The sequence below is a fragment of the Colletotrichum higginsianum genome, chromosome 5 (genome assembly GCF_001672515.1).
Source record: "Colletotrichum higginsianum IMI 349063 chromosome 5, whole genome shotgun sequence".
NCBI lineage: Eukaryota > Fungi > Ascomycota > Sordariomycetes > Glomerellales > Glomerellaceae > Colletotrichum > Colletotrichum higginsianum.
This window is the reverse complement of record NC_030958.1, coordinates 540,341-555,037: the sequence shown is the minus strand read 5'-3', so window position 1 is coordinate 555,037 and position 14,697 is coordinate 540,341. Positions and strand designations below refer to the sequence as shown.

The 14,697-nt window shown below is 58.1% G+C and overlaps 4 protein-coding genes across 4 annotated transcripts; 2 read left to right on the top strand and 2 right to left on the bottom strand.

The window, feature by feature from the left end:
- Positions 1-713: 713 nt before the first annotated feature.
- On the top strand, positions 714-5,822 carry CH63R_07108 (ABC-2 type transporter; the record flags this gene model as incomplete). The annotated part of the gene is made up of 10 exons (XM_018302083.1): positions 714-1,290; positions 1,351-1,802; positions 1,914-2,010; positions 2,078-2,565; positions 2,677-3,272; positions 3,327-3,699; positions 3,762-4,332; positions 4,426-4,790; positions 4,874-5,060; positions 5,131-5,822. The coding sequence occupies 10 exons, from the start codon at positions 714-716 to the stop codon at positions 5,820-5,822; spliced, it is 4,398 nt and encodes a 1,465-aa protein (XP_018156861.1).
- A 556-nt stretch (positions 5,823-6,378) lies between these two features.
- On the top strand, positions 6,379-6,828 carry CH63R_07107 (Catabolic 3-dehydroquinase; the record flags this gene model as incomplete). Its single annotated transcript, XM_018302082.1, has 1 exon — positions 6,379-6,828. One exon carries the CDS (start codon positions 6,379-6,381, stop codon positions 6,826-6,828), a length of 450 nt encoding a protein of 149 aa, XP_018156860.1.
- Positions 6,829-7,412: 584 nt separating this feature from the next.
- CH63R_07106 (ATP-dependent bile acid permease) lies at positions 7,413-12,180 on the bottom strand (the record flags this gene model as incomplete). The annotated part of the gene is made up of 5 exons (XM_018302081.1): positions 7,413-7,943; positions 7,998-9,223; positions 9,273-11,097; positions 11,170-11,820; positions 11,881-12,180. 5 exons carry the CDS (start codon positions 12,178-12,180, stop codon positions 7,413-7,415), a joined length of 4,533 nt encoding a protein of 1,510 aa, XP_018156859.1.
- An 837-nt stretch (positions 12,181-13,017) lies between these two features.
- On the bottom strand, positions 13,018-14,636 carry CH63R_07105 (uncharacterized protein; the record flags this gene model as incomplete). The annotated part of the gene is made up of 3 exons (XM_018302080.1): positions 13,018-13,917; positions 13,991-14,230; positions 14,298-14,636. The coding sequence occupies 3 exons, from the start codon at positions 14,634-14,636 to the stop codon at positions 13,018-13,020; spliced, it is 1,479 nt and encodes a 492-aa protein (XP_018156858.1).
- Between the last annotated feature and the right edge of the window lie 61 nt (positions 14,637-14,697).

Below are 14,697 nucleotides of genomic sequence, written 5' to 3'. Positions count from 1 at the left end.
TCTATTTCAAACTAGTCGTAGCACAAAAATTAAACGCGGCGGTAATCAAGGGGGTGGGTGGGGGTGGCCAGCACTATCCGGGCTATCGGGGCCGTCATTGCAAGGCAGTTGAAGAAGACGTTTATCGGAGATCTAGGCCTCCGGAGCTCCTGTTCAATAACCATAAATGATGGAGTGCTTGTGCCATCCTGGTAAGCAACCCTTCCGAATTTGTCGAGCAGTTCCTCTCTGGGCGGAACTAGGAGCCCCGGCATTGTGGTTCCGCCGACGATCCTTCGGCCTCCCGCGGCCGTCCGGGCGACAGGGGTCGACACAGCACCCACAGATTTCACCACATCCACCTTGGCCATGGTTACCTCTCGACGGCTGGAGAGACTATCCGCCGGCACGCGATCCCAGGAAAGGCGATTTGCGCATGTGAGATGATGCTGCGCCGTAGGGGTGTCTCCCTGATGCGGCGTTGAGCCGCATACCGCGGGACGCCGACCCGTGGCTTGGGGGGCAGTGTCTTGTGTGACGACGCCGTTCAACCTCCTTGGGAGCCCCTTTTATGCCTTTTCGATGTCGAGATATATAGTCGGGGGCGGGAATGAATACGTCCAAACATCTGTTCATCTCACAAGCACCATTCCCCGTTGAATCTATCATCTGAACAGACTCCTGGGTCCGAACACACATACTAATTATACGAAACGCAGCCGCTGCAACCAGCCATGAGATCAGATGGCCACAACGGCCACTCTCCGGCCTCGTCGTCGGGAAGTTTCGACTTCTCGACGTCGACAGCCGCCGAGACCGGCCATCGGGAGATCGAGCACCTGGCCCGCCATGTCACGACGGCCTCCCAGCACCACGCGGCCAACGCCCACGTCGACGTCCTGAACCCCCCCAAGAACAGCTCCCTGGATCCCAACTCGGCCAACTTCGACACCGCCGCCTGGACGAAGGCCTTCATCAACCTCTACGAGTCCAACCCCAACGCGGCGCCCCACAGGCTCACGGGCGTCGCGTTCCGCGGCCTCAACGTCTTTGGCTACAGCTCCGGGACGCAGTACCAGAAGAGCGCGGGCAACATCGCGCTCAGCATGGCGTCCGATGTCGTTGGGCTCGCAACGGGGCGGTCAAAGAGGCGAATCGACATCCTGCGCGACTTTGAAGGGCTCGTCGAGCCCGGGGAGATGCTTCTCGTGCTGGGCCCTCCGGGATCGGGTTGCTCCACGCTTCTCAAGACGCTGGCCGGTCAGACAGAGGGCCTGAACGTTTCTCAAGAGTCTTACATGAACTTTCGAGGTTGGTGAAATGTCACTAATACCCAATAAAAATGACGGTCAAAATCTGACGGTAGCCAAGGTATCGAACCGAGACGCATGCATGACTGGTTCCGGGGCGACGTTCTGTACAACGCCGAAGTGGACGTCCACCTGGCCCCTTTGTCGGTCGGAGACACGCTCGAGTTCGCGTCAAGGGCCAGAGTGCCGTCCTGGGTGCCCGGCGGGCTGACGAGCAACGAGTACGCCCGCGTCATGCGCGACGTGATGATGGCGGCCTTTGGCATCTCGCACACCGTCAACACAAAGGTCGGCAACGACTTCGTCCGCGGCGTGTCCGGGGGCGAGCGCAAGCGGGTCAGCATCGTCGAGGCCGCGCTGACCGGCGCCAAGTTCCAGTGTTGGGACAACAGCACGCGCGGCCTCGACAGCGGGAACGCCATCACCTTCTGCCGGAACCTCCGCACGCAGTCGGACTTGCTGAACGTCGCGGCCGTCGTGGCCATCTACCAGGCGCCTCAGTCTGCGTACGATGTAGGTTCTTGATGCGTCTCTTTTTTCTTTCTTTCTTATTTTCTTTTTTGCAGGGACCGACAGGTCTGTCCCTGGACAGAGAGCTGGAGACTGACTTGTGTGTGTGAATAGCTCTTTGACAAGGTGACGGTAGTCTACGAGGGACGGCAAATCTTTTTTGGCAAGATTGACCAAGCGAAGAGATATTTTGAAGACTTGGGATTCCAGTGTAAGTGAAACTTGACAAGGCGCTTTTGTTGGTTGGAAACAACTGTTCCTGACTTGGTTGTCAACAGGTCCCGAGCGACAAACCACGCCCGACTTCCTCACATCGATGACGTCCCCGAGCGAACGGCGGATCAAGCCTGGCTACGAGCACCTGGCGCCTCGAACCCCCGACGACTTCGCCGCGAGATGGAAGCAGTCACAGCTCCACGCCGCGCTCATGGCCGCCATCGACGCCTACGACGGCGAGCACCCGCCGCAGCAGCGTCTCGGGGCGTTCGAGGAGAGCATCAAGGCCGAGCGGAGCTCGTGGCAGCGGTTGAAGTCGCCGTACACCCTCACGTACCCGCGCCAGGTCAAGCTGTGCCTCTGGCGGGGGTGGAAGCGCCTGGTGGCGGACCCCGAGTTCACAATCTCCTCGCTCGTCTTCAACATCATCGTGGGGTTCATCCTCGGCAGCATGTTCTACAACCTGAAGCCCGAATCCGGCACGTTCTACTACCGGGGCGGCTTGATCTTCTTCGCCCTGCTTTTCAACGCCTTTGCCAGCGAGATGGAGGTTGGTGTTTTCTTTTTTTTTTCTTTTTCTTTTTCCCTTCCCCTCTGCCCGTTCGTTGCCTTGCTCTCTTTCTTCGTCTCTTCGCATACCCAGCTAACTAGCGCGGTGTAGGTCCTCACTCTTTACACCCAGAGACCGGTCATCGAGAAGCACAACCGGTACGCGCTATACCACCAGTCCGCAGAGGCCATCTCCAGCTACATCACCGAGTTGCCGTACAAGATCACAAACATCTTCACCTTCAACTCCATTCTCTACTTCTTGGCCAACCTGAACCGCCAGCCGGGGCCCTTCTTCTTCTTCTGTCTCGTGTCCTTCACCGTCCTCCTGGCCATGTCCGGCATCTATCGGACGATGGCGTCCCTCGCGCGCACCTCGCACCAGGCCATGGTGCCCGTCACCCTCGTGACCATCGGCGTCATGATGTACGCGGGCTTCACCGTCCCGACGTCCTACATGCAGGGGTGGTCCCGCTGGATGGGCTACATCAACCCCCTGTCCTATGCCTTTGAGGCACTCATGGCCAACGAGTTCCATAACCGTGAGTTTCGGTGCAGTGGTATGGTGCCATCGGGCGCCGGCTACGACGACCTTCCTTTGACGGGTCGTTCGTGCGCTACCGTCGGAGCTGTGCCGGGATCGGACATGGTTAACGGTGACCGGTACATCGAGCAGTCCTTTGGTTACTACAACGCGAACAAGTGGAGGTGAGTGTTAAATCATATCCCCTCGTTTAAGATGAATCTGACAAGATTTTCTAGGAACGTTGGCATTCTCTGGGCTTGTGTGATCTTCTTCTTCATCACTTACATCATCACTGCGGAATATGCCAAGCCGCCAAAGGGCGAAGGAGAGGTCCTCGTCTTCCGACGCGGCAAACTGCCGCCTGCCCTGGGCGAGAAATCAGGCTCGGACGAAGAGGGGCAGTCCCGCGGGGTGACTGTGACGGAGAAAATGTCCACGTTGCCGGCGGAGAAGAAGACAACCGAGGCCCGGCCGAGACCCAGCGCCTGTGGGAAGCCCATCTTTCACTGGGAAGACATCTGTTACGACGTCAGAATCAAAGACCAGGACCGCCGCATCTTGGATATGGTTAATGGATTCGTACAGCCCGGGGTGATCACGGCTCTCATGGTATGTGCTGCCTCAGCGCCGGTGATGCTGAAGGGGTAAATAACATGCTGACAACCTGGCAGGGCGCATCCGGTGCCGGGAAGACGACTTTGCTCGACGCTCTCGCAAACAGAGTCACCATGGGCGTTCTCTCCGGTGCTACTATGGTGAACGGCCGACCGACCGACAGGTCGCTCTCCAACCGAGTGGGCTATGTCCAACAGCAGGATGTTCACCTGGAGACTATGACGGTTCGAGAGGCCCTCGAGTTCAGCGCCCTGCTGCGACAGAGCGCCGAGACGCCTCGCGAAGCCAAGCTGGCGTACATTGACGAGGTGATCGATCTGCTCGAAATGAAGGACTTTGTCGATGCCGTAATCGGAGTCCCCGGCCAGGGGCTCAACGTCGAACAACGCAAACGCTTGACCATCGGGGTTGAGCTCGCGGCCAGACCGCAGCTCCTTGTCTTCCTCGACGAGCCGACTTCGGGCCTCGACTCCCAGACATCCTGGGCGATCTGCGACCTTATCGAGAAGCTGGCCAAGAGCGGCCAGGCCGTCCTCTGCACCATCCACCAGCCGTCCGCGATGCTCTTCTCCCGCTTCCACCGGCTCCTTCTGCTGCAGCGCGGCGGCAAGACGGTGTACTTTGGAGGTGAGTTTTGTCTTTCTTCTCTGGTTTTTTTTGTTCGCGCCGTTGGGGGGGTATTCTTTTGCTGACTCTTCTCTCTCTTTCTTTGCCAAACAGATATCGGCGAGAACGCAAAGACCATGATCGAGTATCTCGAGCGCAACGGCGCGCCGCGGTGCCCCGCCGACGCCAACCCCGCCGAGTGGATGCTCCAGGTCACCGCCATGTCCGAGGACGGCCCGGACTGGTACGACATCTGGCGGTCGTCCCCCGAGTTCCGCGAGGTGAAGGAGGAGCTCCGCCTCCTGCGCGAACAGGCCGGGGGTCAGGGTCCCGTGGACGGGGCGGGCCAGGAGGTTCTTCACAAGGAGTTTGCGTCGTCCGTCTGGACGCAGTTCCGGCACGTCTTCGTGCGCACCGCGAAGCACTTTTGGCGGTCGCCGGTGTACATCTGGTCCAAGCTCACTCTGACGATTCTTTTGGTAAGACAGCAGCAGCCCTTCCTGTCAGACTGTGTGGGGGGAGGGAATGAATGGATTCACTGACCTCTTATCCGCTTCGATAGGCTCTATACATCGGTTTCACCTTCAAGTCCGACAACAGCCTGCAGGGCCTGCAGAACCAGCTGTATGCCTTCTTCATGTGTCTCACCACCGTCAACGAGTTCAGCAAGCAGATCATGCCCATGTTCATCCCGCAGAGGGCGGTGTACGAGGTGCGAGAGCGGCCGTCGCGCGTTTACCGCTGGACCAGTGAGTTAAAAAAATGCTGCCCGAAAAACAAAAGCCCAGAATCACGATGCCTAACCCGTTAAATTCCCAGCCTATTTCCTATCGAACGTCGCCATCGAGATGATCTGGAACACCATCGCCGCCGTCGTCTTCTTCTTCTGCTGGTACTACCCGGCGCGGTTCACCCGCAACACGACGCCCGACGACGTGAGCATCCGCGGCTTCACCGTCTTCCTCTTCATCTGGATGTTCTTCCTCTGGCTAAGCACCTTCTCGCAGCTGGCCATCGCCGCCATCGAGACGGCCGACCTCGCCAGCATCCCGGCCAGCCTGTTCGCCATCCTCTGCATGTCCTTCTGCGGCGTCGGCGTCGTCCGCGCCGACCTGCCCGCCATCTGGGCCGACTTCATGTACTGGGTCAGCCCGATGACGTACCTCGTCAGCGGCGCGCTGTCGACCTGCCTGCACGGGTCCGAGGTCGTCTGCACCGCCAAGGAGCTCGTGCGCGTCCCCGCGCCGGCGAACACGACGTGCGGCGACTTCCTCGGCCCCTTTGTGCAGGGCGCCGGCGGGTACCTCGTCGACGGCGCCGCGACGGACGTCTGCAGCTACTGCAGCATGAGGACGACGGACGACTTCCTGGCGCGGTTCAACATCGAGTACGGCGACAGGTGGAGGAACTTTGGGCTCCTGTGGCTGTATGTCGGGTTCAACATCGTGGCGGCGTGCGGGCTCTACTGGCTGGTGAGGGTGCCCAAGGGCCAGGGAGTGAAGCGCAAGTAGTCTTTTCGGTTAGTCTGGGAGTTATCGATCGAGCTGTAGATAGGTATTGGAATTTTCAGGTTAGAGGTACATTCGCAAGACATGGCCGGATAGGAACGGAGGAAGCCAGACAGACGGTAATTAGTAGTAACAGTAACTAATGGCAAGTAATCAACACATCTCAAACCCTTTCACGCTGGATGTAAGTACGAACAGTATTGATGACGTCCGCCGGCCCAACTGGAGGTATTGTGTGATATGTCATATATCATAGTCCTAAATGAAAGGCGCCGCCCATCGGAGACGGATGAAGACTTTGCCGCCGAGATCCCGCGGGGCCCCACTTCGGCTTCCCCGCACAAAGTTCCGGGGATCTTGCGGAGTTTCTCTATGTGTGAGGGGGGAACTGGGGAAATCGTTTAACCAGTCAGGCTTGTACTACTACTAATTATCAACTACTTGAATCCAGTTGAATCCAACAAGTCTTCAACAACTCATCACAACTCTCACCAACTTATCAAACTCTTGACGCCATTTGAAGCCAGGAAGACCCCGTAAAAGCTCCATCCCCGTCACAATGGCAAAGTCAATCCTCCTCATCAACGGCCCCAACCTGAACCTCCTGGGCACCCGCGAGCCTCACATCTACGGCTCGACGACGCTCGCGCAGCTCGAGGCCTCGTCCAGGGAGCACGCGCGGTCCCTCGGCGCCGACCTGCAGTCGTTCCAGTCCAACACGGAGGGCGCCATCGTCGACCGCATCCACGCCGCGCGGGACGCCGGCGTCGACGTCATCATCATCAACCCGGCGGCCTACACGCACACGAGCGTCGCCATCCGCGACGCGCTGCTCGGCGTCGCCATCCCCTTCGTCGAGCTGCACATCAGCAACACCCACGCGCGGGAGTCGTTCCGGCACCACAGCTACCTGAGCGACAAGGCGGAGGCGGTCATCATGGGGTTCGGCATCCACGGCTACGGGTACGCGATTGACCACGCGGTCAAGAACATCAAGCCAAAGGCGTGATGGGATGCGGATCGGACATGGAAATGAAAAATGAAATATCAAAGAAAGAAAGAAGAAGAAAACAGGAAAACATCTGGCATGCTTTGCCCCGCTCTGAAGTCATGATGTTGATTTCTCACCGCGGTGTGAAATGTTGGCATAGTGTCTAATATATATATGGCGAGAAATCGTTCTACAGATGCGCTGGGTCTTCATAAAACAACCCATTGGACTCATTACTAGGATCATCTGCCCCATTTCCTACGGGCCTAGACAACATTTTCAGCTTTTATCCCAGCTTTTGTCACCGTCTTACAGCCATCTCGGTCTCTAATAATGCGTATGTCCTCAACAGCCTTCAACTAGGGAAGCTGTGGTAGGAAGACAGACTTTGAACCAGGTTTCAAGCCTGGGCTATGCTTCTCAAAAACGGGAATGGGTTGTCCTAACAGTCACAATCTGGGGTTTTTATAGACGACGGTAGCTTTTGAATCAGCCAAACTCACGATTTTGGTACGCAGGAGTGCGTTGCAAATCAACGTGGCCTGCAAGTCTCCAGACCGTTTTACAATACATTGCTTCTTAGAATACACTCAAGTCACACATCAGCCCACGATACTCTGACGCAACTCTTCCTTCTCCCCCGTACTATCACACATGCCGCGGAACACGCCCTCGTTGTCCCACAACTCGCGCGGCGTCCCGAACTCGACCATGCGCCCGCCGTCAAGGACAAGTATCCTGTCGAAATCGGAAACGGTCCGCAGCCGGTGAGCGACCACAATCAGGGTCCTGTCGACGAAGCAGCTGCGGATGCTCTGCTGGATCAGGTCGTCCGTCGCCGCGTCGATGGACGAGGTGGCCTCGTCGAGGACTACGATCTTGGAGTCGGCGAGGAGGGCACGGGCGATGCACACGAGCTGTTGCTGGCCCTGGGAGAGGTTGCCGCCAGACTCGGATACAGGGCTTGACAAGTCGCGGAAGAGGTTGGTGTCTCTCCCAGACTCGTCGGACTCGTGACTGGATGATGACCCTGTGAGATGAAACCTGGCGAGGGCCTCATGAAGCTCGACGTTCGCATACTCGCCGAAGGGGTCCAAGTTGGACCTGAGTGTACCGGAGAATAACACGGGATGCTACATGACCGAGAATTAGACACTGACAGAGCCTGCGAAGAGAATGATACTGACCTGCGGGACGATGGATATTCGCGATCTCAAGTCAGTCAAGTTGAGCTTCGAGATGTCAAGCCCATCAATCGTGATACTGCCCGACCGGGCTTCCAGGAACCGGAACAGGGCGAGCGTCAACGACGACTTGCCTGCCCCAGTACGGCCCACAACGCCAATCCGCTCACCGTGCCTGATCCGGAGCGAGAGATCCGTGAGCACAGGCGGCAAGTCTGGCGCGTAGCCAACCTCGAGCTTCTCAAACTCGATGCTTCCCGAGGTTGGCCAGACTGCCGCCGGGTTCTCCCCTGCAAGCGGCTCCGTCTCCAGGGCCATGTACTCGACCACGCGCTCCATCGAGTTCATCTCCAGCTCCATGTCCCCGTAGCACCGAACCATCCAGCGAAGGCTCTCGGAAAAGTCCAGGATGAAAGTCAAGGCGAGCCCGGTCAAGGCCGCGTCAATGGGCTTGACGGTGATGACGACTCCCACCGCGACGCTGAAGAGAGCGGCGATGAGAGCCATGCGGAAGCTCATCCACCGGTTGGCCAGGGCGATGTAGAAGGTGGTCATCGCCCACGTGTCGAGGCTGCGGTGCATCTGTTCCAGGTACGTCTGCGTCTTCCGGAATGCCCGGATCGTCGAGAGGCCGGCCAGCGTGGTGTTGAAGAGCTCAAAGACGGGGGACTTGGCGTTGCTCTCGAGCCTTTTCAGCGGCCGGCTGACGACGAGGTACTTGCTGCCGGCGACGACTCCGAACCCGAGAAGGACAACGGCGGGGATGATGAGGTACGGCGACGCAAAGCAGGACGCGACGCAGATGCCGACCAGCCTGAGGAGGTTGGAGAGGAACAGGCTCCAGGTCATGGCGATCCGCTCGTCGATGACGCTGAAGTCGGCCGTGAACCGGTTGAGGATGCGGCCGGTGGGGACGGTGTCCAGCCAACGCAGCGTGACGCGCATGACTGCGAAGAGCATCTTCTCGAAGAGCGCCCTGCTCGCCCTCACGGCGAGGAAGTAGGACGAAATGTTGCGCAGGACGCCGATGAGCGCCGTGCCGAGCGAGATGGCAACGTAGACTTGGACGTAGAAGAGCACATCGGTCTTTGTGGGACTCTGGTCGGCCGTCTGGGCGAATAACTGTTGTGTAGCAAAGGGGGAGTTGTAAGCCGGATGGACGAGGAAGCTCCCGCTTGCTGCATTGACGTTGGCCTCGCCAGTCCAGATTCGAAGCCACCAAGCCCGACCTGTGTTGGTGTTAGTTTTGTCTCGTTTGAAGAACTTGGAGCAACATACCGATGATTCCAACTTGGTACGTAAGGTAAACTCCAAGACAAGCAGCCCATAGATAAAGACCACCGCTGCATCTGACGTACGTTAGATAGACGCTCGCCTTTACGGTGCCTTTCTGGCGACTTTCTTCTTGCATGAACTTCCTTGGAGGAGAAGTAAGTGGCTCTGGTAGTTGAGAGCGCTCCGGGTTCACAACGTCCGCAGTCGATTTCGCACCGGGATCGGAATCAACGGAGCCGGCAATGACAACGTCCGACGGACCCTGATCTCGGCTGCCGCTTGGAGCTCGAGTTCCCGCCGAGCCGGAGTAGACTACGCCACCGTCCCCGAGTTCAACCAGAAACTCTGCTTCGGGAAGGACTAGACCCAAGTGGTGTGTGACGAGGACCCTCGTCCGTCCTCTGCAGAGGTCGCCCGTGAGGCACTTTTCGAATATCCACGCGCCCACGTGCGAATCCACGGCGCTGAAGATGTCTTCCATTAGTAGGATCTCGGCCCGGGAGTACACGGCACGCGCGAGCGTGACACGCCACTTCTGACCGCCGCTCAGGTTGACGCCGTTGGCCCCGAGCTCCGTGCCATCGCCGTCCGGAAGCGCAGCGAGGTCTTCTCTCAGGGCACACGCGTCGAGGACGTCGTCGTACCGCTCTTTGTTGAAGGGAAGGCCGAACAGGACGTTGTTTCGCAGAGAGGCGTTCTCGAGCCACGGGGTCTGGCTGATGTAGGCGATGGATCCTGGGATAACCCATTTGTCCGTGTTGGGAACATCTTGCTTGGAAGTTTGTTTCTTGGGTACCCGAATCGAGCCGCTCAAAAGATCTGCTTCACCCAGTATGGCGGACAAAAGAAGCGTTTTACCTGTCCCGACCTTCCCGGAGATGACGGAGAGTGCTCCTTTTGGAAACGACAAGCTGATTTCGTCCATGGTGAACCTGTCCTTCTGGGGGGTATCCTCGTCGGCATGCCAGGAGATGGAAGCCCTCTCGAAAACGATACAGGAGCCATCAGCCACCAACGCTTCTCTTTCTGACTCTTTCAGATAGGCATCAATCCTTCTCAGAGAAACAAGAGAATCAAGCGCCAGGGTGAGCAGCTCCGGAAGCGATCCCAGAGTTGTCTCGAGACTGTTCAGGATTCCAATGCTAACGAACGCCACCGAAGGCAACAACGAACCCTCGATGAAGACGTGGGTGACGAGTGATGCCACAGCCAGGAAGATCGGGCTGATGACCCAGCAAGCGAACAACCCGCTATCTGCAAGAAAGAACTTCCAGAGGGTCTTGAGCTCCGTCTCTCTCAGCGCAAGGATCCGCCTCTCCCACCGTGACTCCAGACCGGAGAACTTGATCTGCCGCAGCCCGAGGAGTACTTCGTTCATCTTGGACAGCTTGGCGTCCCGGTGCCGCATCAGAGACTGCGACTCGGCTAGGACTTTTCTCGAAAACCAAGCATTCGGCGGCAAGGTGACGGCCCAGGCGGCGATGCCGGCGCAGAACGGGATCCAGCCGAGCAGCTGGAGGAGGAAGAAGGAGAAGATGACGAGCTTGACGACCCCGTTGAGGATGAGGAACTGGAACTGGAAGAAGTACGACAGGCGCTCGGTGTCGACGCCGACCAGGTTCACAATGACCTGACGAGACTTGGGCACGAACGAGTCCTCGGCTGATGCCGCGTCGGCCTGTTCAGACTCACCAGCCGAGTCGTCCGGGCCCGCTGCTCTGACGTTCTTCCGCCGCAGTGCCTTGTCAAATATGAGACCCGATATCTGGGTGCGGATCGGCAGAGCGAGGTCGGCCAGGGAATACCAATACGCCCAACCCTCCATCCACTAATGTTGTGTTGTCAATAGGCGTAGACCTCAACGGGGGGGGGGGGGTGGGGGGGCACGGATGACGCTTACGGAGTCGGCAAGGTTGGAGACAGCCATGCCCAGGACGAAGATGAACAGCTGCACCGGGTTGGATCTGGTGACCTCGGTTTCGAGAATCTTGAGGATGCGGAGCATGAACCAGAACGGGAGGATGCTGACCGCGCAGCGGACGAGGGTTGCCGCCCACAAAACCGCCAATCTTCCCTTGTACGTCGCCGCGAGAGACAGAAACAGAGTGGGTTTATGTTCAAACTTGTTCCACTCTTTCGCCAACTGCTTCGATCTCAGATTGAAGTCCGCGTGAGGGACGTCGTCTCCCTCGAGTCCATCGTGCAGCGAGGCGTGGCGCAGCAGCGGTTGGATCCAGGACCAGGTCAATCGGTTGAGTAGAGAGACAGTCCACTGACGGTCGACTTTGGCTCCGTCGTAGACGATTTCCGGCCTTCGAGGGAGCATGCCGCTGACGGCTGCGAGCATTGTGGCATCAAGAGCACTGATCAACCATACAAGACCCATGACAGCCCTTTGCCCCGTAAACTGCGCCGTGAAGTAATAGCTCAAGGGTTGAGCCGAGGATACCGCCAGGAAGCAGGATGAAACTGTGAGCCAAATACCCAGGTTATGGGACTCAACAGGAGAGTGCAAAACAGCTATGCAGATAGCCTGCAGAAGAACGAGGCCCTGAGAGGACAGTCAGTATCGGAACAATGCCAAAGACCGTCAGGAAACAATCAAACTCACCCACGCAGCCGCGTTCAAGCTGTTTTCCAACAAGAAGCCATGGCGGAACTTGTAGACAGTTGAGAGTACCAGACCGGCGATGGACGTGCCCGTCCCAATGGCTGAAAAGAGAAGGACGGCGACCTTGATACCTCTGCTAGAGAACTCGGCCAGGGCTTTCGGCGTGGCGTAACCATCGACGTCCTCGTAAAACCAACCCTTTGGCTTCCCAATTCGCAGTTGACGAAACACGTTGTAGGCTGCGACAGACGATGACAGCGCTGCAACAGCCAATGCTGCACCACTGAGCGGAAGGGACATGGCTTGGCCGATTACACTCAGCTGGTCATCTGTAATGGGATATAATGCCTGGTGAGGACTTCTACAATGTATGGATGGAAAACTTCCCAGGTCACGGGCTCTAGTACAGAACAGTGTCCGCAAAGAAAACAGCACCAAAAGAGCGATTGCATCCCAGCCTCGTTCTGTCGAGTAACGAACATGATGGAAGTCGATTCCTTTAGGCGGCGTGTTGCCCGAAGAGAATGGAAGCGTGGAACGTGAGGCCACGGCTGAGAAGACGCCTCCTCCCTGGAATGGTAGCGGACAGAAGGGATACGCTGAGCTGAAGGAGGCCGTTCAGCGGAAGGGATAGATAGATCCACTAGTGGTGTTCCTGACTGAGGCGTTCTGGCATGTTTTGGTGTCGTCAACGGGCCTAATACCGAGGGAGCTTGCTGTACGAGTCAGACCCGTGCCAGTTCCTGGAACACCCATGTTAAGACCTGTGCTACCTTCTGAGATGATTACATCTAATGAGACTATTCATACAGGGAAGAGTTGACACGGCCAAATGATCAACGGTAAGAATACACACTCGGCGCGGCGCGGCAGAAGCCCTGAGAGAAACACATACACGGACAGAATGTCGTTACTTTCAGTAGAGGCGTCTTGCTACGCGACCCATCCGGTGGCCTGATGAGAGGCTCCCGCCCCTTCTACCCGCACGGGAAGAGCGGCTGGGTCTCGTATATGCGGGATGTGGACGGCGGGCCGTCACACCAACATATGCAAGGGACCCTTTCGAGTCGTTATACAGGATGAACCAACACAAAAGCAAGCAAAAAGAGGTGTTACTAATACATGCAGTAAGATCTCTCAACCCCGCCTCATCACCGAGCAGATCCAAGAACCCCCAGAGGAAACGGCAACGATCCGTCCCCCGCTCGCACGCCACGTCCCGAGCCCCAGAAGCTTCCCGTTTGCGACATGGTACGTGCCGACGAGCGGATACCGGACCTTGCCGACTGAACCCTTGAGGACGAGGTCGTACTCCCGCGGGGTAATGCGTCTCTGCACGACGCAAGTGATCCCTGGCACCACCTTCGGCGACACTAGCTTGCGCAAGGCCGACACCCAATCACCCGGCCCAAGGTCGTCGCCAAAAATGATGCCGTCTCCCTTCCCGCTGCGGATGGGCTTCAGAATGTAGCTGTGTCTCAGCCGAGGCGACGCAACCGACGCCGAAATGAGATGGTCCAGCTCGCACGAGCCCGGGAGGATCGTGTCCACGACGCCCCTGTCCAGGGCCGACGCCTGCGCCGGCGTCAGGGCCCCGGAGGCCACCAGGCGAGGCAGCTCCTGCTTCACGATGCCAAGCATCCGCTTGTCGTGGACCAGTAGAATCGTGCGCATGTCGTTGAAGCAGCGCAGGCTGATCTCGCGCAGTGTCTCGGTCTCCAGGGCCGCCAGCTCCCGCTGGTGCAGCTCCAGACCGATCTGGTAGATCTCCTCCCAGATCTCGCCATTGTCCGCCGTGAAGGACCACGGGCTGGGGGGCGAGCTGGGGTCTTTGGTGACACAGCAGAGGCGGCGTCCGCCCTTCTCGCCGCGGTCGGGGAGCATCCTCAGATCAGCCGGTGTGATCAAGCGGGGCTTGATGCCGAAGCGACGCCAGACCGCGTCGATAAACATGTGGATGTCGATGCCGTGCTCCGCGCCCTTGAGGAGGTGGAGGGGCCGGTTCGGTTGGAACAGGCTGAACAGGCCCTCCAGAATCTGATGAGAAAAACATGTCAGGACCCCTTCCCCCGGTTTTGTTTTGAATCCGATCTGGTGGTTACGGCATTACCTGATTTGGATCTGTGGCACCGACCAGCACGCTTGCCTCCCCCTCAACGGACTTGTTGAGCACTTCTTGACCGTAAGCCTCGTGCATGAAGCCGTTGAAGGAGAAGCGGGCGTTGATCTCTGTGATTCGGTAGTTCTCCTCCTGGTGCTCATCCTTCTCCACTAGGAAGTCGGGTCGCCACGACCCTAAGCATTTGGAGAAAGCCGGCATGTTGCCAGCTGAGACCTGCTTCTCTATCCACTGTGCCAAGTCAGGCTGAGAACCTCAATGCCTAGACTGCATTGGGTTGCAGGGGGAGGGGGCATACCTTCAATAGATCTTCCTCCTCTGCTTCCAGGGGCATCCGCTCCCAGAACCGGGCATCGTCGTCAGTCCACCAGCGCTGGACGATGTCGATGATGGCAGTGGTCAAAGCCTCGTGCAGGTCTTCCATCTGCCTCTGATGGTATTCGCCCACCAGGATGGGCCGGGGACAGCCGGCGGAGTATGAGCCATCATGCCACAGGTTCTCGGGACACAGCCTGAGCAAGGCCTCACGGAGATCGGCCTCCTGTTGGTGATAGTCGCCAGGGTTGAACCTTTGGCCCGCCGGCGCGTAGTCTCGTGGCTGGGCACCGAAGGAGATTTGCGTGAGCTGAGCACTCATGGCTGGACTTGGATATTTTTGAACGCAGGATGACCAGCTCCGGCCGGGAATCCTCAAGGGC